General features: G+C 37.6%; 1 protein-coding gene across 1 annotated transcript in view; it reads right to left on the bottom strand.

Annotated features, from left to right (window-relative positions):
- SLC13A3 (solute carrier family 13 member 3) overlaps nucleotides 1-22,391 on the bottom strand; it is a 41,821-nt gene extending 19,430 nt beyond the window's left edge. Inside the window, exons 1-4 of the mRNA XM_039351273.1 lie at nucleotides 22,153-22,391; nucleotides 7,885-8,150; nucleotides 3,994-4,157; nucleotides 664-730 (exon numbers count right to left, since the gene is read on the bottom strand). Coding sequence (XP_039207207.1) covers nucleotides 664-730; nucleotides 3,994-4,157; nucleotides 7,885-8,150; nucleotides 22,153-22,263 — 608 coding nt within the window. The 5' untranslated portion in view covers nucleotides 22,264-22,391. The remainder of the gene's footprint in view (nucleotides 1-663; nucleotides 731-3,993; nucleotides 4,158-7,884; nucleotides 8,151-22,152) is intronic.
- Between the last annotated feature and the right edge of the window lie 1,942 nt (nucleotides 22,392-24,333).

Raw genomic sequence — 24,333 nt, 5'->3', positions numbered from 1 at the left:
TACAACCATATTTTAATCCTGATTTGTATTAAATACTAAAACTAATCATAATTAGTCTTGGTTAGAAAGACATCCCGATAAACAGCAGCTTCTTAAAAATGGAAGCAGGTGATTTTCTCCTTGGAACCATATCCACAGAAAATGGAAGAAAGCATACACAAACCCCAAATTCAAAATTTCTCAAAACAGATCATCCAGTTATATGGAACAATGCCCAGAATTCTGGTGTTCTTGAAAATTGTGAGAACTGTGATCTGCAAGTAGTATCTGGAAATGCTACTAATGAGGATGGGTATGCTATAAACTGCAATAAAGTAGATTTATTGCACAGAATTACAAAAACATATATAGAAAGATATTCTTCATATAGCACCTTAGAATCCTACCTTTTCTATAAATTCATCCCCAGATCCAAATCCTAGGCATCTTCTTACCATCGTTTTGCATTAAAATCTGTTTGTTTCTCAATTGTGAAGGTTCCTGCCATCTATCCCTTGTTTATAAAATGTCTTACCCCAGTAATTCCCATCTCAGTTCTCCAACTTTTACAAAATATAGCAAGATATTTCTATAAAAACAGGAATATATGCCATGGAGATTACTGCCAAACAAGCAGTTTCATATTTCATACAGATAGTGTCTCCCTTTTCAATAGCAACTTACTCATTAATATTTGTTAGAAGCTGCATCTCAGTTGGCACCATGTGAAGTTTATTCTGATGTACTGAAGCTAAAAAAAATAAATATTTCAAAAGAGTTTTTTAAAAAAAACAGAAAAATGTTTTTGAAGTATATTTATATTATTATCATATTTATTAAATTTGTATACAGTATATGTGAATCGCATTTACTCCTCCTTATCAAAAGTGGGTGTTCTTTGATGTCTGTTTTTCAAAAAAATGGACAAAATGCATATTCACTTCTGGATATTCATAAAATTCATCTCACTGAAATAAATGTTAATATTCACCATAATTATTTTTTTAAATGCAATAAATAGATTAACCTGGCCCTAAGAAAATGTGCTGTTCTGATCTCACTAGACTTGTTACAGCCTCCCCCCCACACAAACAAATTTCACTACAAAACCATATTGCTTATACTAGAAACAAAATACAGCCATCCTGAATTAGTAGTCTCATACCTTAGTGCTCCATGAATATATGTAATCATCTCTTAAAGCCATATACATTTTAATCAATCTCTATCATTTGTAGAAGCAGAGTTGCTAGTCTCATTGTGCTGCATGGAATATTACTGTTTGATTTTTTGAGGCTGTAAGACAGGGGTCGCCAACCCCTGGTCCATAGACTGGCACCGGGCTGCTGCATGCCAGAAACCGGGCCGCACAAACAAGCAAAGCCCCACCTGTGGGATGCAGCCAGTACATGAAACCACGCCCCCTCTGGTCCGCAGAAAAATCTCTCTCCACAGAACTGGTCCCTGGTGCTCAAAAGGTTGTGGACCTCTGCTCTAAGATCAATTTAAAAGTTTGCTAGGTACTACCTGGCATCATAAGATGGTTCACTAATCATAGTGGCTCAGAATATGATTTGGTTGCTTTTTGCTTTAAGGTATTGTACCACCAAGCTCAGAGAGCACTAAGGATCCCAATAATATTACAGTAATGTTTGTTTTGGCTTTTAAAAAAAGAACAATAAATGTACTTGCAGTTTCATATCTACTATAGCATACAAATTCTCTGGAACTTTTTACCTCTGATGGCACCATATTCATTTTATTAGAATTTTTCAAGATTCATCATTTACAAAAATCATCTGTAACTTTGAAGCCTTTTTTTTTAGAAAAAAATGTACTTATTGGTATTGTACCTCAGCGAAATGCTTGTTTTCATCTTTATTAGAATCTTACTACTACATTTTTTGCAGAGGGCCAAGATTAAGATCATTAGGGATTAAACTAGCCTGTTGAGCCCTGATTTTAATAGAACATGTGCTCTTTTGACCCTAGATCTTCTTGTATAAACTTTTCCACTTAGAACTGTCATCTGCTTTTACTTCTTTCTTCATACTAAGATAGACAGGATATTACAGAAAAGCACAAGGTGGGCAAAGTCTATGAACCTGCTCACTCTGCTGTTGAAAGTATGTGTCTTACTGCTCAGTGAACCTGTGACTTTTGCCCTGTCATGTTTTATACTTCACTATTTCACCAATCCTGGCATTCTTTCTTATTTAAGCAATAAAATGTGGTCTCAGCTCATGACTAGAACAACAGGGAAGGAATTAAAACAATAATATACTCCAGATGCATTTTCCATTCCACAGTACAAAAAAATGTATATCTCAGACTGATCAAATGTTGATACAATCTAGTTTTTGAGTTTGTTCAAACTGTTAGGAAAAGGAATATGTTCTCTGAAGGTAATCAAGAACTTCTTGTCCTTGGCTATTTTAGATCTACTGATGATGGTGGTGCCAGGAAGGATTATTTTAGACACAAGTGAACTAGGCCTGGTTAGATCTGGCCACAGTTATTCATGCCTTGGTAGCACAAAATTCTATTTGAGATTACCCTTGAAAAATAACAAAAAGCTTTAGTTGGCAAGCAGTGAAGTAGCTAATTTGCTACCATGTAGAAAATACCATAATCCCATCATATCCATACTGAAAAATCTCGGTTGATTACCAACCATTATCGCAACTCAATTTAAGGTGTTTAAGACAGAGCCACAAATATAGTAAGACATAGCAATCTGAAACAGGTCATCCATAGGGAGGGGGAAGGGGTTGTCAATAGTGTAAAAACAATGTGCATTGGGCATGGCTCGGCAATCAAACCCCCACCCCTTTTAACATTCTCTGTTATTCTTCCCAAACTGTGCAGCTCATAACCTCTAAAACCTTGACTAATGACCATTCTCTCTGCTTTTAAGCAGAATATGAACATTAAACTCTTAAACTTACATTTTTAAAAAATATTCATTAGCCATAATTGTTATTTAATGTGTTACCTTAATTATTTTTGAGTCATTGGTTTTTATATTGCTGATGACAGTAGCCATCTTGAGTACTCTTTTTCAGATAGTAACTGGAACATTATTTATACTTTATACCATAGTAATTTATAATCATTCTTGCTATTATTATTATTACTATTACTATTACTATTAACCTTAACAGTTCAAGTCCTAACCAAGGACTTAAGAGCTGTTAAGGTAACATCTGAGTATATAGGCAGTTTCAAATAAGATTTTTTTGCAAAGTCAGATTATTATTATTGTTATTGTTATTAGTATGCCAATAATTCTTTAAAAAATAACTTGAATTGTAAGTCGTAAGTATAGAAGATACAGTTCATCCAAGCAATATGAGCAGCACTGATCTGCTTTCTTGTACTCAGGTGAGATTTAAATCAGATTTTTTTTCCTTCAATTTGTACTCTTGTTGTCAGAAGAAACATTTTCCCATACAAAGTTACTGTTGTTAGAATACAGGAAAAGGCAGGTTTGAACACTCTGTACATCCACGGATCTAATGTCTTTCTTATTCCTTGTTGCAACACCATGGGAACTAATATGCATATACATATAAAGGTAAAGGTTTCCCTGTCAGTCGTGTCCAACACTAGGGTATGGTGCTCATCTCCATTACTTGATTGAGGGAACCAGCATTATCCAAAGACAATTTCCGTACTCATGTGGTCAGCATGGTTATATGCCAAAGGTGCATGGAACACTGTACCTTCCCACCAGAGTGGTACCTATTAATCTACTCGCATTTGAATGCTTTCAAACTGCTAGGTGGGCAGAAGCTGGGTGTCAGCTGTCCTCTGCCAGCTGCTGATAAACTCCAAACATAGAGGAGGAAACCCCGTTGTGTAGCACTTGAGTCTTGAACCTGGGCTGACAGATCTCCAACTGACAAGCTCAGTATTTTTAACTAACTGCTGAGCCACCACACCCCCTTGTACATACATGTCAAAAATGAACTTATACTTTTAGGAACACTGAAATGGATCAATCATACTTACCTTTATTTTCTTCTTTTACTTTATTGCAATCATTAGATGTTTCCTTATCTCCAAAAAGGCTTTTTAAAACAGCCAATGCAATTGGTAGCATCATAGCAGTAGAGGCTGTATTACTCAGCCACATAGACAAGAAGGAAGTTGTTAGCATCATGCCTAAAATGAGCCTGAAAGAGAGGAGAGGAGAGGAGAGGAGAGGAGAGGAGAGGAGAGGAGAGGAGAGGAGAGGAGAGGAGAGGAGAGGAGAGGAGAAAAAAATCTTATATTTTTTTTTCATTTCAGTTAAGAAAATTCCATGGTGACATCATTCAAGATTAATCAGTACAGTACAATATCACCTACCAGCATATACCAATTTGGTGCCTTATTGTCAGGCTTACCAGTTAGCCAGACCCAGAAAAAGATGCCAAGTAAGCCTAAAACTACTTTTATTAAGAATGGCTATAGTAATAGTCTTGCAAGTCTGAATGTGCTCCTGCTCCTACCTTTTTTATGTTCATGTGAATTCACATGAAGGGTTGTCTGTCTAAGGCATTTTCAAATCTTTCCTGCCACATTTGGACTTCCACAATGTTTATCTGCTTTTTGGCTTCATTCACTCTATCAAGATCGTCTTCTTTATTCTCTACACTTCCATATATGTTGGACTATAACTGGCCATCTCTGTTCTGACTGTGGATAAGGGACTAATAGGAACAGGATTTAAAACTAGCCACAAGGATTAAAAACCCACCAAATGTCAATATTCGCCAATCCTGGCGGATCTCAAAAAACTTGAGCTGGGACAGACCCAATTTGTATTTGGATAAAAGACACCAGAAAATCACAGGATAGTTGAATAGGTGGAAAAATTCCAAAAATTCATAGGTGAAAATCAGCATCTTCAGTTGCACCTGGAAACCCACTGGGAGCCTGTGCAGTTTGTGCAGAAGTATGTTATCTGAAAGTAACTTAGTGCATCCATAACTATTCACACCACTACATTCTGGACCTGTTGCAGCTTTTGATAAGTCTTCAAGTAAAACTCCATGTAGATTGTATTGCAGTAATCTGAATGGGAAGTGACCAAGGCATGATAAGTAAGGCTTCCCAATTCAGGAACAGCTATAAGTGGTGCACAAAATGGATTTGTGTCCTCTTTTTTGTCAAGTTAAAGCTGAGAATCTAGGAGGTCTCCCAAACTGTACACTCTTTGTGATACTTTTTGTGAGAATGCTATCCCAACCACAACAAATGATGGAAAATCCCTGGTTTAGTGAGCCCTAAGATTCCTAGCCATTCAATCTTGCTAGAGCTAAGTCAAAACCTCTTCTTCCCTATCCAGTTCCTCACACTCTCTGAACTTGATGTCATCACTTGCTTGGTCTGGTGCAGAGGTAGTATATGTAATTGAGTGTCATCAGAATATTGATGATGATTAACCCTATTCCAACTGATGGCATCATCCCATACAGGTGTTTAACAAGAATGGGAAGAGAGCAGAGTCCTGAGGAAATCTGCTAAGCAGGGGCTTAACACTATATGGAACCCCCACCAACACTGACAGGAATCTGCCCCAGAGGAAAGAGAAGAACCACTGCAACCACTGTGCCCTCCATACTAATCCTTCCAAAGTAATCCAGAAAGATACCTTATCCAATGTTACCAAAGACCATCAAGAGATCCTTAAAGGCCAGCACCACTATCACTCCAGTATTTGCACTTCAGACTGAACTTTTGAACCCCAGGTAAACATCGAGGAGATTTTATTAAAAGAAAACAGTATCCTAGTCATTTAACTCCAAGTGCTTCTTTTCCTGCATGCCTACTGCAACAGATTGTACAAAGTAAAGAAGAGATGGACAATATATGGAATCGGACTTGCCAGCTGTTGGTGAATTCCAATCCTCATGAGCTCTAATTAGTGTGGCCAGTATTGAGAGAGGATAGGAATTGCAGTCCAACTGCATCTTTGAATATCACATATTGCCAACCCCTGCAATAGCTTTATGGCAACCTAAGCCATACATCTGTTTTAATTTAGCCAGTGTCAAGCATGCCCTGCACTTCAATTTCATATAAAAAGAGAAGTGGCATAAATGTTGCAGGGAAAACATTTGTATTCCTGACATGTTTTGAATTGTGAAACTTGTTTTCTGGCATCATTTCTCATTCATGCCTTGTGCTAAATGGTCACAGAGACAATTTAGCTCTTGATTGGGACCCCTGGCTACAGAGTTATCACTGTGACTTAATCTTTGACATTTATGTTAAGCAATATGTGATTTTCATCATTTCCCTTCCCCCACATGAGAAACACATTAAAAATAAAACGTTATATCTTCATTCTAATTCATGCTTCTAAATCACTTGGATTCCATCATTTCAAAGGGAGATTTATATATTTATTCAAGTCTACACATGGAGTTTAATGAGGCTCATCCCAAAATCAGTTGAAAATTTAGTTTAGCCATTTTATTTTATTATTTTTTCTGTAGTTGCCCATCTCAATGAGTGACTTTGAGTGGTATACATCATAAGTCATAATATCAATTAAAACTAGTTAAATTGTACAAAATAAATACATATGGCACCAAATAAACTGTTCTTACAGGTATTAATACAACCAGGAAATGGGGCCCTTAACACACTCGGGTTGGGTCAAGGACTGGGCACACAACCAAGACTTCACAACCTTGCAAAAAGCCAACAGGGTCAGGGTCATCCTGATATCTGAAAGGAGAATATTCCAGAGACAGAGGTCAGTTGAATGGTATAATTTTAGGGATGTTTACTTAGAAGTTCTTTCCACCAGGAAACTCCAAAGCAAGTGTAAGTGGGGTGCAATCATAGCTACTTCTAAATGAAATCACAAAGAGGTAAATCTGAGTCTCATAATGTAAGGGAATATCCGGATTGTCTTGGGAAAGAAGGGAAGAGATGCTGCCAAAGAAACAATCAGATAAGAAAGGCAGGAGTTCCCAATGACTTAGCCATCAGAGAAAGCTTAGGAAGGACCCACCCTATGGATCAAACAGTTAAAAGTGGTAGTGAGGATTTTGTACTTTCAGACTTGCAAGACTGATGCCAGCCCTCCCAGGTAAACCGGACGGGGACACAATTAGATGAATTAATTCTATTTTATTGTAAGGCTACATTATCATAGTCTTCCAAGTGGTTGTGTTTATTTTTATTGTATTTTCCTATGTAGGTAGCCACCTAGAATGGTTAGGACAAGACAGGCAGCATACAAATCAAATAAAAATCTATACCATATCATACCATATCATACCATACCATACCATACCATACCATACCAGTTTATTTGCAAATGCTATAGAAATCTTTTTAAACAAAACTACAGGAGCCATGGTGGGACAGTGGTTAGAATACAGTATTGCAGGCTAACTCTGCCCACAGCCTGGAGTTTGACCCTAATCAGCTCAAGATTAATTCAGCCTTCCATTTTTCCAAGGTCAGTATAATGAAGATCCAGGTTGTTGGAGGCAACATGCTGACTTTGTAAACCACTCAGAGAGTGTTGTAAAGCACTATGAAGCAGTATATAGGACTAAATGTTATTGCTATTTATCATCCAAATTCAATAAATAAAAAAGAATCTGACTAACCTGGGTTAAAGGTCAGGCAAGGTTACTGCATAATTATACACAACCTATACCACAGCATTGTGGTTGGGGGGAGGAAGGCAATGCAAACAGAGAGCACCTTATGCCATCTTTTGTTCTTGGAGAAAAGATAGGAAATAAATATAACAAATAATATGTAACTGGGAGCCACACATTTCTGCCTTATAATAAATAGATCACTGTGACAAGTGCAGTGTTAGTTTATCCCTTCTTTTCTTATTTTGGACACAACTAAACTCTAGTTTTAGTTGCTCCTGTAATTACTTACCTGGCTGGTTGGACTCCCACTAACATAAGGATTCTTAATGCAATTCTACGATGCAGATTCCACTCTTCAATGGCAGCTGCCATAGTCAAGCCACTCAAAAAGAGGAAGTTGGTGTCTAAAAAGTATTGGGGACAAACTTTGTTTGCTGGGAGAATTCCAAGGAAAGGAAAAAGAATTACAGGGAGAAGAGCAGTCACTGATAGAGGCAGAGCTTCGGTGCACCAATATATCGCCATCACCAAAATGACATAGAGACATTTTCCTTCCTGCAATGAAAAAAAAGGGATTATAAAGGATTTCTACACCACTTGGAAAGTTGCAAAGTCTTTTGTCATTCATATTTTATTCTCATTGATTACAATAGCAATGCTACAAATTAGGTTTCTGTTAGCCTTGCAAAGGAGCGCAGACAATCACAGTCAGGAGTACTAACTCTTAACCTTTATTGATAGATTGGTTAACGAAAGGTAAGTAGCTGCCCATTTCATCAAAGTGACTCAGAGTGGCACAGAACAAACAGCTAAAACTACATATAAAAAACTCAGGTATAAAAAAAATATAAAAATCCCATTAGCAGTATAATATAACCAATATATTGGTTATATTAAACAGAATCATGCAAGTCTAATGGTACCCCACTCTCCTTAAAAATTATGGAGGGTGCCTTCTGCCATGTTTTCATCACCCCTCCTCTTTCAGATTTAATTTCATTGATTGGACCATTGTCTACACCGTAGCTCTTCCCTCTTGTCATCAACACTTGCCATCAGTGAGTGTTAGTAGCTGCCTTCAAGGAAGCATATCCGTGGTGATGCCCAAGCCAGGCATCTTGGGCTTTCCTTGGGGGAAAGGGGGGGCTGAAAGTTTGCACCCAGATGAACCCTAGACAGAAACAAAGATTAAGTATTTCTGTAGCTCTTTAAATCCATCTAGTAGTTACCCTAATCAGCACCCACTGAGGTTCTCTACCACCTGCAGCCTGCTTTCCTTGCCCCTACCCATCATGCCAGCCTAGGCAAATGCTGACATTCTCTAGGGGTGTATGGCAGCTCTGCAGCTCAGCAGAACCAGGTACAATTTTCTTTTGAAGACTAAAGGCTCAGAAAAGGGTCAGTCTGTCCATGAAGCTCAAGGTGGCTTCCACCCTATCTTGTGTATTCCTATGCCACTGCATACCTTCATACTTATTATAATAGTGATCTATTATATTAAAGTTTGACTATGAACAAGAAGTATCTGAATTATGCAAAAGGTGCTTCATAAGTATGGTTTATTATAAATAAATCATTTATGCTCTACATAAATCTACTCAGTAGATTTCTTTTTTAAAAAATGGATTTAAAGATGCAAGTAGAATTTTAGGTTAAAGATATACATCAGATGGATTAATTCCATTAATGTAGAGCAGTGTTTCTCAACCTTGACAATTTTAAGGCATGTGGACTTCAACTCCCAGAATTCCACAGCCAGCATTGCTGGCTGTGGAATTCTGGGAGTTGAAGTCCACATGCCTTAAAATTGTCAAGGTTGAGAAACACTGATGTAGAGGGATCAGATAAGAAAATAAAATAGTCATTCAGGTGAAAAAAATCCGAGTATGAAAAGAGCCAAGGAAAGAAGACCATTATCATTAGCTTATCGTTCAATATTTCAGAAGTGCTGGGCATATACTGAAATAGAAACTACACAAGCTGAACTAAGAAATCTACTTAATCACCCACTTAAATGCAGCATGGAGAATCTGAATTGGCAACAAGAGTTGGCAACAAGACTTACTAGACAGAAACTTTATTTCTGTCATTGACCAATAAAAGTGCTAGTAAATAACATCACCTACATTTCCACAAGCCATATGAAGTGATTAATCTTTATTCGAATACAGAAGTCACAGCCACAGGATCACCAACTTTAGGCAATGTAATTCTAAAGTTTTGAGAACTGGCTGCAAAGAAATATCATATGTAATTTGAAAAAATGGGAATTTGTAGTCCTGACAAATGGGCTATTTGTGTTGTCCACCTGTTCTTCAGGTTTCCAAACAGGTTTTTAAACATATCTATCAAAGTAGTCAAATTTCCCATCTCTCAATTTTAACATAAAACTTTTGGGAACCAAAGTTCCTGCACAAAGCATCCACATGGTGAATTTGGTCAAAGAGCCTCAGTTCCCATGGAAAGAGAAAAAATGTAAATAGCATCTTTCTTGATTCCATCAGCTTTGACATCTGCCTTACTGTGCTCTATGGCAATGACCAATTCGCTTAACACAACCTCTGAATGAGTCCAAATGTTTTTTAAAAAATAATTATTTGATTTGATTAAAGGTCAAATGACTTTTTTGTTACAAACGCAAACTTTCTTAAGAGTCTTGTGACTGAGTTAATTTTCCAACTATGTAATAATTGCCAGCTGAGTAGTGTTTTCCTCAGTTATCCAAGACATATTTTACATAATCTGTTACCACAGAGGAAAAAGAAGAATATTTTTCGTCATTGTTCTCTATTATTTACTTATTTTTGGACTTCCATTCCCATCAGTGCAGACAGAATGCCATTATTAAGAGATTGTGGGAATAATTGCTCAAAATATCTCTTAATGTCTACCTTTGCTATAACTTTGTATTTAAACAACAGCAAAAAATTTTCAATTACCAAGATGACTGAGTTCCATCTCAACAAATGAGAGCTGAGTAAGATCTCCCTATAGAGGGCAATGGTCTACAGAACACTCTAAAACAGACCATGATATTTCTGTGCCTTCTTCCTTCTGTGATGTCCCTCTTCTTCTCTCTCCTCCCACCCATTCACTGTTTTTGTTTTGCCTTTTCCTTTTCTATATAGCATCTTTTTTTCAGAATTACAGTATATAGGTGGCAGAAAAGCTGTGAAAGGAACTTTTTCAATATTAGGACAAATTGTGGGCCTCCTTGGAGAGTCTTGTGCAAGCTCAAGTGCAGGCCTGAACACCAATAATCACAGTGGCCTTTTTGGTGGACTCTACCTCTTCTCAGGGGATATTTAGTATCAGTGTGGTTAGTTTCTAATCTCTCTCCTGCTCAAAAATATGCTATATATACATTAACATATATTAATTATATGAATAATGTATACAAATACATATATTAATTGTAGGAAGATTTCTGGAGCTCACTTGTCCCTGACTCTCTTTTGAAAAGGATGAGAGGTGAAGTCCAACATTAAGGAGTGAGGTCCAGGTATAATATTCTTTTTGTACATACTGCTGTCTATCACAAAATGTGCATGTTGAATTTATGAAACTGGGAACTGCTGCTTCTGAAGATGTTGCTGCTCTTTTCAGTAGCACTGCATAGAATTAATAGGGCCTAGGTGCATGTCAATTTCCCTAAATTGATAGGTATGTAGAACTAATGTTCTTGCTGGTGTCACTTAGAATAAATAGCAAAAGGTTTACTCTGAATTACCTTGTGTTGACTCTTTGTTTAATGGCATTGAAGCTTAGATTTTGGTGCCCATTTTGACCTTGTCTCTCATTGAATGCTCAAGTGTGCTTTTATGGAGACGCTGCCAAAATCTGAATATGGTGCCCTTTTATTGTGGCACAAAGGCTTGTAAAGCTAGCTATACTGTCCTCGTCTCTAATTCATTGATGGGAAGGCATAACTCCACCTCGGATTGGGTCCCATGAGTTGAGAAACTGAGATTCCCAGCCTAATATGCTAGACTCCAAAATGATTTCACCCTTGCAGCATTGTCTCTTTTTTACATTTTTATTAGAGTTTATTATATCATTTTTATAAATGAAAATAAAGATCAGAAAGAAGGGACAAATAGGTGCAAGGTAAAAATGAAAAAAAAAAAAGCAGTGACCTCCAACTATCTTCAGTGTTTTTTCAGAACAGTGTTTCTCAACCTTGGCAATTTTAAGATGTCTGGACTTCAACTCCCAGAATCCCCCAACCAGCATATGAATACTAAATGCAGTTACAATCTCAACCTTTTGTAACATTCTCTCTCAAGGGCATCCTTTTAGCAGTTTGGTTGAATTTAGACACCATTGCTGGCTGGGAGTTGATCACTGTGCTCAGGATTCTTCGGAATTAAACTAAATTAAGGCAGTCTATTCCTGAATATTAATACTTTCAGTGTTGTGATCTTGCATTTAATGATTTCATTGATTTGAAAGGAGACATTTAGATGATTCATAAACCCAGATTATCAGGGCTCTTGAGCCAAAAAGGTATTTGCTAACCAACAAAGATGCAGATTCATGAACCCTTTCAATGACCCATCTGTTCTAGTTTATGTAGGATCTTTTGCATACTATTTATAACTCTTTTTCTGAAGTCTGCATTATGCTACTTGTCTGGAAAGAGAAGAATGTGATGGTCATGTATATATAACAGTATATATAAAATAGATGTCACTTTCCAGCACTTTTGTATTGGATGGTATAATCACCAGGTATTTCAGTTGAATGGTACAAAGAAATTCTCTGAAGATCCAAACACTGATTTTTTTTATTGGTAACCAAGTACATTGATTTTATTGGTATCCAAGCACATGCGGATACAGTATACTTACTACAGATTATATTAAAAGAGAAGAAAGCAATGAAGAAAGGTCATTGGAATTTTATCAAATTCTACTTAAAATATTAGCCAAATTTCCCTAATTTTCTGAGGGAACTTTCACAAATATATCATCTCATCTTCTTCTATCTTAATCTTCCCCTCCCCAAGTCTATACTCACAAACCAAGCAAACCTGACTTAACTTGATAGTAAGGTGACCAACTTTTTTACAATGAAAAGGAGGACACAAATAAATTGAAGAAAAAAATATCGTAAAAACTGGCTCGGCCCATGGAAGGTCAACCGCCTGCCACGCCCCGCCCTAAGCCGCCCCACCAGCACCGCTGCCCTGCCATGTAGAGCGGGCCCCCGTGGCTCCCAAAGCACCAGCCATGCCAGCTCCGGCCCTGGGGGGCAGCCTGCCATCGACACACCCCGCCTGCAGCCACCCCGCCAGCACCACTGCCCACCCTATGCAGCCCCGTGTAGAGAGGGCCCCGCAGTTCCCACAGCACAGTATCTTCAGAACTAACTAGGAGATGGTGTAGTTGGGTAGCAGGCAGGGGTGCTAAGTTCCTGCCAATTCACCTTCGCTGCAGACAACTTGCATGTGCAAAGTTTGCCGGTTGGGTGTTTGGCACGCTCAGCAGCAATTCCTATTGGCTTTCGAAAGCCAATAGGAGAAGTAGCACAGCTCATGCAAAAGTTGAAAAAAACCCATCAAAAACAGGTGCCGGAATGCCATTCTGGGCGTTCTATGAGAAAAAAAAAGCCCTGCAGATTAGTCTTCAAATATTAAAAAGGAGGACATGTAGGAGGACACTTCGCGGGAGGACAGAACTTACAAAAGGAGGACTGTCCTCCCTAAAGAAGGACGGTTGGTCACCTTATTGATAGAGGAGATTTACTGGTTAATAAATTTGATTTCTTAATAATTCCTTCATACCTTGCAGATGCTTCTTTACACTGACTCCCTTGCTGCGATGGGATTCTGATTATCACCAAAGAGCACTCTTCCCTCTTGTCTCATGATATTAATTGCAATTACAACATCATGTCCCCCAGGACTCATTTTTCCTTTTAGTTTTTCTAAAATTTCTCTCAATCTATTTCTGGCAATTTACATTTAATAATCTATCCATACCAAATCCTTCCTCAAATGATTTGTACTACAACATTGTTGTATGTGACTAAACTAGTTTTTAGCCTTTGGTGAACATTTTTTATAAAATTAAAACTGACTACAAGATTTGAATCACATCAATTTTGGATTCATTCAGTTACAAATTTAAGCTGAATTCGTCATTATAGTACATCTACATTCAAATCATATTTTACGTATTTTTTGCAATGAAATATAAGCACATATAATATATTTGACAAAAAATAGCAGCAAATAACCAGTGAAACAGCTTGTCTGCAAGCATTGTCTCAGTTTTTAAAAAGTCTTATTACACTTGGAATACTAAACCATTTTTTGAAGGTGCCAGAAATTTATTTCTCAGATTTAGTTCTCTTAAATATATTGATAACCAATTTTGTTTTTAAAAAGCAGTGTTTTATTTCCATTGCTAATACACACACACACAAACACAAATACACACACACACACACACACACATTTTCAGTATATTGCTAAATATGTACTGTATATCATATTTAAATTATTAAATATATTTATGGGACTAAAATGTGATAATTTTATTAGAGATAATATTATAGCAACTGGGAATGGTTGGTGACAAGGCAAACAAACTGAAAGCACCAAAATCCAGTTAATAAATACTTACTACATATTGTATAGGAGGGAACAGGTAATGGAATTAACCATTTTAGAAGGTGTCAGAAATTTATTCCTCAGATTTAGTTCTCTTAAATATAATGATGACCAATTTGGATCTTGCTAATTATTTGTAGGATGTATACACTAAAATTCTTGTATCATGAACAGAAAAAACATAGCTTGCTTTACTGTAAACTATGAATGTGGTAGAGTAGGATAAAAGTAAATACAAATAAAATAGTAAAAATAAATTGTTTATTAATGGTGCAAATGAATTATTTTCTTATTAGATATTAGCCTGTGCAATTTCAAATCTTAGAATTTCCAAAATCGTTCTTTTTTTAGAAGATTTCAGAGCAAAGAAATAGATAAATATACTGGCTGAACAATTCTTGAATTTAAAGTCCCCACATCTTAAAGGTATCAAGTCTGAAAAACACTGCCTACAATTAATAAACTGACAAAACTAACAAAACTGGGATACATTCCCTTCCATCTACAAATAAACCTTGGGCAGACTGTCATCCTCTCTAAGTTTAATGGGCAAGATGATAACATTAGAATTCCCTTCTCCGTCTCTGCCTCCATGCTAAGCATTTTTCATGGATTTCATTGCAACATTTGTATTTGCTGTCTCAAAATAGCTGGAAATCCACAACTGATGTTTAGCAAAAGTGATCGGTGAAGCTTCTAAGATACACTCTGTGTGTTTGAGTGTGTGTGTGTGTGTGTGTGTGTGTGTGTGTGTGTGTGTGCATGCGTGTGTCTGTGTCTATGTTTGTGTCTGTGTCTGAGCATGCAATTCTAGGGTATAGGTTGCTCATCTCTGTTATACTCATAGCAAAGCAAACACTAGAAACAGGTTTGCCAATGAAGCTGTTTGGCAAGAGAGTCAGGACAAAGGAAAAAAAATGTTTTTCTGCAGAATTAATACTGAGAAGTCACTAAAGTAATAGAAGACATGCTGATGGCCACTAATGTAGGAGCAAAAGACTTTAAAACAGACTCAACAGTTTAATGGGAAATTATTGGCTACTGCTTATTAAATAAATGCTGCTTTGGGAACTGCTCTGAATTATCTATTACTGAAAGGGACAACAGGAGCAAGCTCTGCTTCGGTATCACTCAGAAGTAAGTGAACAACACTTTATGTAACTGGATGCTAGACTAGGTAAGACTTTGATCTGATCCAGCAAAGTTGTTTTCTTGTTTATTTTTCAATCACAGTATAATCCAAGTGCCAGCAGTATTACAATGGAAAGTTTCAGTACACTTTCATCTGGTATAAGCATACCTAATACAGTCTGGAGTATTTGTATTCTCAGCAGGTTCCTTCATACCTGCTAAATTCAACACTCCACCTGACATTTTATACTTAAATAAATAGAAATATTTTTGTTTTATGAAAGTTAAATGCCACTTCAATTCTGAGCAACCAAACTAAGGCTAAATATATGCATAAAAATAAAAAGTAATTTTACAGACCTGTGTGTCAGGGGCAGGTATATAAACTCAATTCAAACAAAAATATCATATTCAAAGAGGAAAGAATTCACAATACATCTGTTTCCCAAAGCCTGCTGGAAAAACCAAGTTTAATCCCCTTTCTAAAATTGCAGAGAAGGCTAGATCTGTGCTTTGTTTGTAAGTATACACTGCTGTCCAGAAAAAAAAAGGACAAAGATAAATAGAGGTCATTCAACTGAAGTCAGAAGTTCTCCTTTTCGGATTAACGGATAAACAGAAAAATGCAATAGTAAAATATTTCAATATATGATTATTTCAGCAAGATTACTATATTCACAGAGATGCAAAGATTCGACACAATCCACTGGAAAAAGAGTGGATATGTACATTCAACATTTAAACTAGACTTTCTCTTAAAGCAGTGTTTTTTCAATCTTTGCAACTGTAATATGTGTGAACTTCAACTCCCAGAATTCCCCAGTCGCTCCTGGGAATTGTACATATCTCTCAATTGCCAAGGTTGAAAATTCCTGCCTTAAAATGTACTACTTACTTATTTTTCTTTTCTCCTACTCAGGGAAGAATGGTTTGGGAGAGAAAGTTACCTGTCTCCTTGATATTAAATGTTTAATTTCTTATCATGTTTATTTGTAATTATATATAAACAGTAGTTAAATACTGTTTAATATTTTTCTTAATTTTTTTAATTGCACACTTCAATAGGAAGTATCTCGGGTAAGGAATATATTTCCTGGGAGTCAAGGACCTGTTTTCTAAGGATTTTTGATTGGCAAGGAATTTCTAGTCCTGTTCAAGAAAAATAAAGCAGGAACCCCTTCAGACTTCATTGTTGAGATCCGTAAACTTACAGGAGGCATATTTGTCCACTGGTATTGGAGAAAAGACCAAGATTTCTAGTTTCTGCCTTACATAATGTTCATATCTTATTTCCCACAGATGTTGTATATGTAATGGGAAAAAAAGCATCCACCACACATAAGCAATAAAGCCAATTCTGACAAAAAAACCAATTTGCCCCTTTTCATCAGCAGAAATTCTTTATAAAGGACTGAATTATAAATGAATAGCAAAACAGTGTTTTTTATATTCACCAGGAATTTAGGACAGCACATTTATGAAGTCAAATGTGAGGTCATAAAAAAATATGAAAATCTAACATACTCTAAATCTGAAACTAGTGAATTGGGAAGACTTAATTCTTAGCCCAGAAAGAATTGTTTTTTTTTTTTTTTAAAAAAAAAAAACCATGATAGATATCCCCAATGCTCAAGGCTGGAAAATAGCCAGGAGTCTATGGCCTCAAAAAGATAGAAGAAAAAGCCAGGAGATGTCCTATAGACACCTTTAGAGAACAACTTTTGGGGGAATGCTGTAACTAAGCTGTCTGGCATATCTCATCCCAAAGTACAGACATTAAGATTATTCATACTAAAGATTTACATCATCATCCAGCCATTGCTGAGGTGATATATTAAATATGAACGGTCTATAGAACAAATAGCCTTATTGCTGGGATAGATAACATATAAACTGTGTTATCCAACCAGTTGCATAGCATGCTTACAATTGGATTATAAGCTCCATGGGAAGGGGACTTTTGCTAATATTGCTTGGTACATTGATATTACCATATTATCGCCTGTTAGAGTTGCCTCGAATTGCGAGATAAGGGGCATATGAATTTGATAAATAAAATTGTGCAGAATGTAGCTTGGAAGAACCCTACCAGTCCCTATAGTTTGTTTTAGCAAAATGTATATGTGGCAAGAATTTGAGTAGGAAGCTGAGTCAGTTTGATGGTTAAGGCATTAGACTAGACTTGTGAGCTGCCTGGGTGATTTTGGACTAGTCTTCTCTGTCTAGCTCACCTCAAAGGGATGGTTGTTATTGAGAAAATAGGAGTAAGAAGAAGTATTAGTATGTTTATCACCTTGAGTTATTTATAAAAAATAATAAAAGGCCAGATTAAAAAAAATTAAAAACTTGAAATGTTGCTGTTTTTCCTAGCATGTCTCACTTGATTGCAAGGTTTGCTTGATTTGCATTACACTTGCTTCAGTTCACATAGCAAAGCTTTCGATTCTTGATGTGACAAGGGGTTCTGCTCTTCCACAGCTTGTTGTAAAATATGATGCTGATTTGGGCTGAGAGACCATGACCAACCCAAGATCAGCCAGCTGGCTTCCATGCCTCCACAAGGGCTAGTTTCTCATATTGGTTCAGCATCTTAACCACTACTCAGTACGGTACTAGCTTTCTTTTTTATTAAAAGTTTTTTTATTTTTTTCCATATAAACATTATATAAAAAAAATACAATACAATTTTGAAATGAAATAAATTCATAACCATTGGTACGACCTGCCCACTCCCCCCGGGCCGCGTCCACCCTCTCTTGAAACATTCCCTACTTCCCTCCTCTTTCTCACCTCCCATCCTACTCTCTTCCCCTCCCCCTCTCCTCTCACTACCCTACTTCCTCTCTACACTTTCTCACCTCTTATCCCTATCAAACCCATGAGCGCAGCATAAGGGGAGTGCCCAGGCCGCACCCCTATAAGCAACCATTATCTGTACTAGCTTTCTTGAATAGGAAATGAACCCAAATTTCTAATGTGTATCAGAAAAGGACCCATTATTTTTATAACACTAAAAAGTTGATAATCCATAACAGAAGAAGTTAAACAAAATCCAGCATTCAAAGTTTAAATATCCCTGCTCAAATTTCTTTACAATCAGATTCTCTTTCAAACATGCAGGCCTTATAGGCACTGGAGAAATTGAAAGAAAAAACACAGTAGGGCAGGTAGAGGTTAACTCTTTCTTTTTCTAGTTGCAAATGCTGAAGGTTGATTTATTGCAGTAGAAAACCCATTCAATGATGCAGTGGTCTTATTCTTCTAAACACAAGTATCAGCTTCAGAGTAGAGATTCTTTTCAGGATTATTGCTGGAAAGAATTATACCTGTCTCCTTGTCTACTATGATCTCATTTATTATCTGTCCTTTAAACTGTCCTTATAATATTGGCATTATTTTAAACACCTGCAGGTTGAAACTCATTTCAAATTGTATCTATTTCAGTCGTAAGAATAACATAAGAATGACAATATAATTGCTTCATCTTAGGACGAACAAAAGTTTCCCTAGATGTATAAGCAAAAAATGCCACACTGTTGGATTCAAAAACTGAACTTCCAAGTAAATGGCCAGATTCATACCCCAGCCATCTTAAAACCCTATCTTCAATGGTAGAAATAAAGAGCCTTAGCATTCTTCTATTAATTCTGGTTTGTGTGAACATGTATTTGAATGCAGTTAGAGAAAGTTTAACTAGTAAACAAAGTTTCTAAAGAGATTCAGTTTGGTGTGATGATTACAAACACCAGGCTAAAAACCAGGATATCGGGAATTCCAGTACTGCTTTAGGCAAAGCTGACTTATAGTGAGACTTAGGGTCAGCTACTCTTTTAGCCTACGAAGACAACAATGGCAAACCACTTCTAAAATGTCCCAAGAAAACCACATGGACCTCTTCAGGCAATTGCCAGAAGTGCAGACTAATTTGAAGGCACTAAAAAAAGAAAAAAAATTCATTTCCAGTGAGTTTTATAGCTCTGCTAAGTAAGCAGATCAATGGATAAGGAAATCTAACCGGGTCACATGATATTAAGAGTTACATTAATACAGGTAGTCCTCACTTAGCAGTGAGGTAGTCCTCACTGTCTCTCAGACACTTACCGTTTGCAATTACAACAGTTCTGAAAAAATAATTTTGCGACCAATGTCCATGTTTACCGTTTTCACAGCATCTCTCTGTTGTGTGTTCACATTATGGTCAGTTAGTATACATTATCCTTTATAAAATCATAAGTACATTTGCAGTCACATGATTTTTCACTTAGCAACTACTTTGCTTAATGACTGAGCTGTTAGACCTAAATGCAGACATTAAATGAGAACTACCTGTAGAAACAATTTCATTTTCATGGTGTAAGGAAAAATACCACAAGATTTCTATCTGATTGATGGGAATGCAGTTTAGAAAAAAGACAGTGTAGCTGAAGAACATTAAATTGGGTAAACAGTGCTGCACCGTTGTCCTGAATATATTCAGGAATGGTCAAAATACAATATAAAATGAGAGACAGTCCTTGAAAGCACTAGTGCTGGATTTTATTGCACATGATTGCAGATCTTTTAATCTGAAAGACATTTAAAAACTGAAGCTGCAGGTAAGACAGGGACATTTTGGTCAGACAATCGGAATTGGGTGTCCTAGTTGTTGGTCTGCCTTGTGCCAACAAAGCTCTGAATATCTCAATTAGAACTTGGCAAGAGGAAAAAAAAAGGATGACAATCCTACATTTGTAAGAAAATTCTGTATCATTTTTCTGTTTGATTCTATTTTTAAAAAATCCTATTCCTTCTCTAATATTATTGTACATCAATATCACCTATAAATGTATTTGAATAGCTAAAAATAATCTACAATTATATAGCAAACTATGCATGGAGTGGCAAATTTAGGAAGTGGGCCAAAAAATTGCTTAGAAAACTCTTGATCAAATTATTTTATGCAGTTTTTCTTAAAAATATTGCAATGGATTATAATATTAAACTACTTCAATGGAACTTGCTCGTTTATTAAAATGTATAGGACTTACTTATTCTATTCTGAGCATTCTCTCCGGAACATCTTTTGTGATTAAAATATAAAATGTAACAACAAAATATTTTGGAAGCCGTGACCAAGAAAGAAGAGACAAAAATTGGAATGAAGCGATGTTATTTTATTGACCATGTTCGCTTGGAGCACAGAAACAAAAATGTTTTTGTCACTAGCACTGATGATATTACCAAGTACAGGTAATGAAACGTCTGCAAGAAAACAACCAAGCTCAGAGAGCACCAAGGACCCCTCATTTCAACCCTGAGTTATAAATACTCTTTTTTATTGGTACAAAAATGTTTGTCTGGACTTGGCATCTGAAAGAACAGTAATGACCAAGTTTGGGTTATTTCTCCAGGAAAAAATATTCATATCCTTGTGATATGAATGAAAAACAGTTCTTGAACCAAACTAACTACATTCGTTTTGTAATGAAAAAACAATCCAGAACTGTGATTTACAATTCTTTTACAAAATGGAATGAAGGTTTCTCCAATAACTTGAAATAGTCAGTCTTCTTCAATTAAAATATTCAGACTTAGAAGGATGCTGCATTAAGAGACAATCTTGTACCAGGGAATCAGGCCAGAGAACAGTTGCTACAATGTTTAGCTGGACAGAATTAATTTGAGAGAACAGTACATGGCTCATAGTATTCTTGACTGGATGGTAGGGAAGAGTTATTCTCCTACAGCTGCAAGTCTTCTAACACAGCAGAGAAGAAACTGGAACTTTAAAGACAGAGAAATATTACTTTTGTACAGAGAGATTAATGATTTAGATCTGAAGAAACAATATTCCTTGAGGCAAATTTTTCTTAGGGATAAAAATGTTGGGGGGAAAGGGAAGAAACCTGGAAAAGAAGAAAGGAAATACATTTGGTGCATATAATACAGAATAACTATCATAGAAAGTCATCGTGTATTTTGAAAGATTGATTCTTATTTGGGAATGTCAATTGTTTCCAAGTTGCTGCCCTTCAAACACACTGGATTAGAGCTATGTTTTGAGTCATTATGATTTTCAGTCATCAAAAATCAAATTCACCGGGATGTACAATGAGTAAATTATAGGAGACCAAGATGAAGGCCAACAACTTTAAGCTTCTCTGAATTGTAAAAGGAAAAGGCAGCATAAAATATTTGAAATAAAAAAAATAAGTTTGCAGGGATCAGAAAGCTAGAAATTATTACCACTGAATATGATAGTAATATTTTAAAATCCTGAGAGAGCAGAGAGGTATGGCATGGATTAAGTGGTTGGACATTAAGCAGGATAGTTGATAAAGAGGGAAAGGGAGAAAAAAAAATCAAGTTACCAGAGGAGCCGGGAAGAGGAACAGGGGCCAGGTCTCAGAATCTCTGGGCTGTTCCAGAGAACAGTACTTTATGAAAGAGATGCCCTTAATTAAAGCTAATGTTGCTTTACTGAAGAAATAACGAAGACAGAGATTTAGTTCAGCAAAGTAGAAGACATAGTACTTTCCCCCTGCTACTTTAATTACTACATGCCAATGCTGACAGTCAGAAAGTTATTTGAATCGCGCTTCCCACGCCACACTAAGAGGAAAACATCACCTGCTCAGATGTAGCTTATCTTAGTTAAACACAAAGTTGGAAAGACTGGGGCCCTCAACTTGGTCGGTGGACCAGCTCGGTGGTTACTCCGCAGAGGAGTAAAGGGATCGAGTCGGGGAAGGCACGAAGGAAAATAAGCTTCTTATAGGGCTATCAGAAGTGCAAGTCATATCCTAGAAAGGATGGCGGGCAAGATGTTACCTTGGGGGGCAGGCTGAAGAGAATGGGGAGCAGCACCAGCGGAGCGCACAGAATCACCAAATAGCGGCGGATACACCATACTTTCTTCACTACGGCTCCCAGCGCTGCCATACCCTGACAAACACCGCACCGGATCGGCTTAAGGGAGAGCGACCGTAGCGCCGGGACCGAGGTTTTATCTCAGGGGAGGAGAGAGGAGGAGGAGGAGAGGAGGAGGCAGGGTTTTTATCTCGGGGGAGGGGGGGAATAGCCGGCCGGACGGGAGCAGGGGGCTCTTCCGAACGACTCCCACTCAGTACCAGCACTCGGACCCAGGAAAACGAGCCTCCAAGTTCGCTGGCTCCTCCTTGGGGCCCGCCCCCTCACGCCGTGTCTACCCGCTGGAGGGGAATCGAGAGGGCGACTTAGCGCCAGAACAGCCCCAGCCCAGCGCACGGCTCTTTTTAAAATTGTGCTGGTGAGGAGGCGGCGAGAAAAGTGGAAGTGCAGAAATTATCCCTAAAGTGCAGCGGGAACAGAGCGGGGCGAGACCAGACAGAAACGATGCATCAGCCCTGCCCCACCCATCTCACTCCCATTTCCTGGCAGACCCCGTCCTCTGACCTCAGTCTGCCCAACGGATGGTTGTCATTTTCGAGCAGGGATAATACAGGTAATCCTCGACTTATAACAGTTCATTTAGTGACCATTCAAATAGCACTGAAAAAAGTGACTTATGACCATTTTTCACACATGAGTTTTGTTATATCCCCATGATTATGTGATCAAAATTCAGATGCTTGGCAACTGGTTCATACTTATGACTGTTGCTGTGTCCCAAGATCATGTGATCACACTTTGTAATCTTATGACAAACAAAGTCAATGGGGAAGCCAGATTCTGTGTCACTAACTGCAGTGATTCACTTAATCTGTGGCAAGAAGAGTTGTAAAATGGGGCAAAACTCACTTAACAAATGTCTCACTTAGCAACAGAAATGTTGGATCAATTGTAGTCATAAGTCGAGGACTACCTATACTCGAATCCATCTTTGCCCTCTTCTGTATTGCTCTAGTTCTGCTCATTCCGCTTTTGTAGAATTCACTTCTGGGTAGTTTATTTATAAAATTATAGACTGCCCATCTTACCTGAAGGTAACTCTGGCCGGTTGACAATCATAAAAAAAAAAACCCTATATAAACTAAAAACATAGATAAGTTAGTATAAAATGCAGAGCTTCATGGCCCAATTAAAAAATGGAGGTTGGGCAGGAGCAGGATGGGGGAAGAGGTTAATTGATCCATTGTTAATTGATCAACCCCCTCCACTGTGATACTCCCCCATTGGAGCCTCAAGCTATCTGTCAAAGCCTAGGCCTTCACGCTCTTCCAGAAGGTCAGGAGCATCGGGGCCAACCTCACACTGGAGGACAAGTTGTTCCACAGGGCAAGTGTCCAAATGCAACGCTTTGATGTGCAGCTCTTTTTGGGCCTTCCCTTCCCCTCCATCAAAACGATAATGTTCAATCCTGAAAAAGTCACTTGATCATGGGGGAAACCCCAAAGTCTCAGAAAGTTTATGAATGAGTTGGTACAAAAATATCAGAAGGTCAGGAAGATGGGAAATGAAAGATGTAAATAGGTATTCCTCAGCCTCTGATCACAACTGGGGCCGGAATTTCCATCGCTAAGTGATGTGGGCATTGAGTTATGCCCAATTTAGAACTGTTTTTGTCGTGGTCATTAAGCAAATCACACAGTGATTAAGAGAATCCTGCTTTTCCCCCATTGACTTTGTTGGAAGCCCCCTGCGAAGGCCACAAATGGTGATCATGTGACCCTGGAATGCTGCAGCTGTTGTAAATATATGATGGGTCCCCAAAGCCTGCATTGTAATCACATGATCATAGGGATGCTGCCATGGTTGTAGTGAGGACTGGTCTTAAATAGCTTTTTTCAGTGCTGTCATGATTTTGAACAGTCATTAAACAAATGATTATAAGTCAAGAATTGCCTGCAGTAAATGTGCTCCCCACTTAACATATATATATATTTCTGTGCAGCATGAATCCACTTTGTGTGTGTCTCTGTGTGTGTCTGGATGGGTGGGTGGGAGGGTGGGTGGGTCTTCAATTCAGTCTTCATAGTGGCCACCCCTCTCCATTCAGTTTTTGGAGAAAGCACTGGTCAGGCCTATAAAAAA

The sequence above is a fragment of the Crotalus tigris genome, unplaced genomic scaffold (genome assembly GCF_016545835.1).
Source record: "Crotalus tigris isolate CLP2741 ecotype Arizona unplaced genomic scaffold, ASM1654583v1 scf7180000018371.15429387391:27106975, whole genome shotgun sequence".
NCBI lineage: Eukaryota > Metazoa > Chordata > Lepidosauria > Squamata > Viperidae > Crotalus > Crotalus tigris.
Note: the sequence above shows the minus strand (reverse complement) of the source record. Positions and strands in the feature narration are given on the sequence as shown.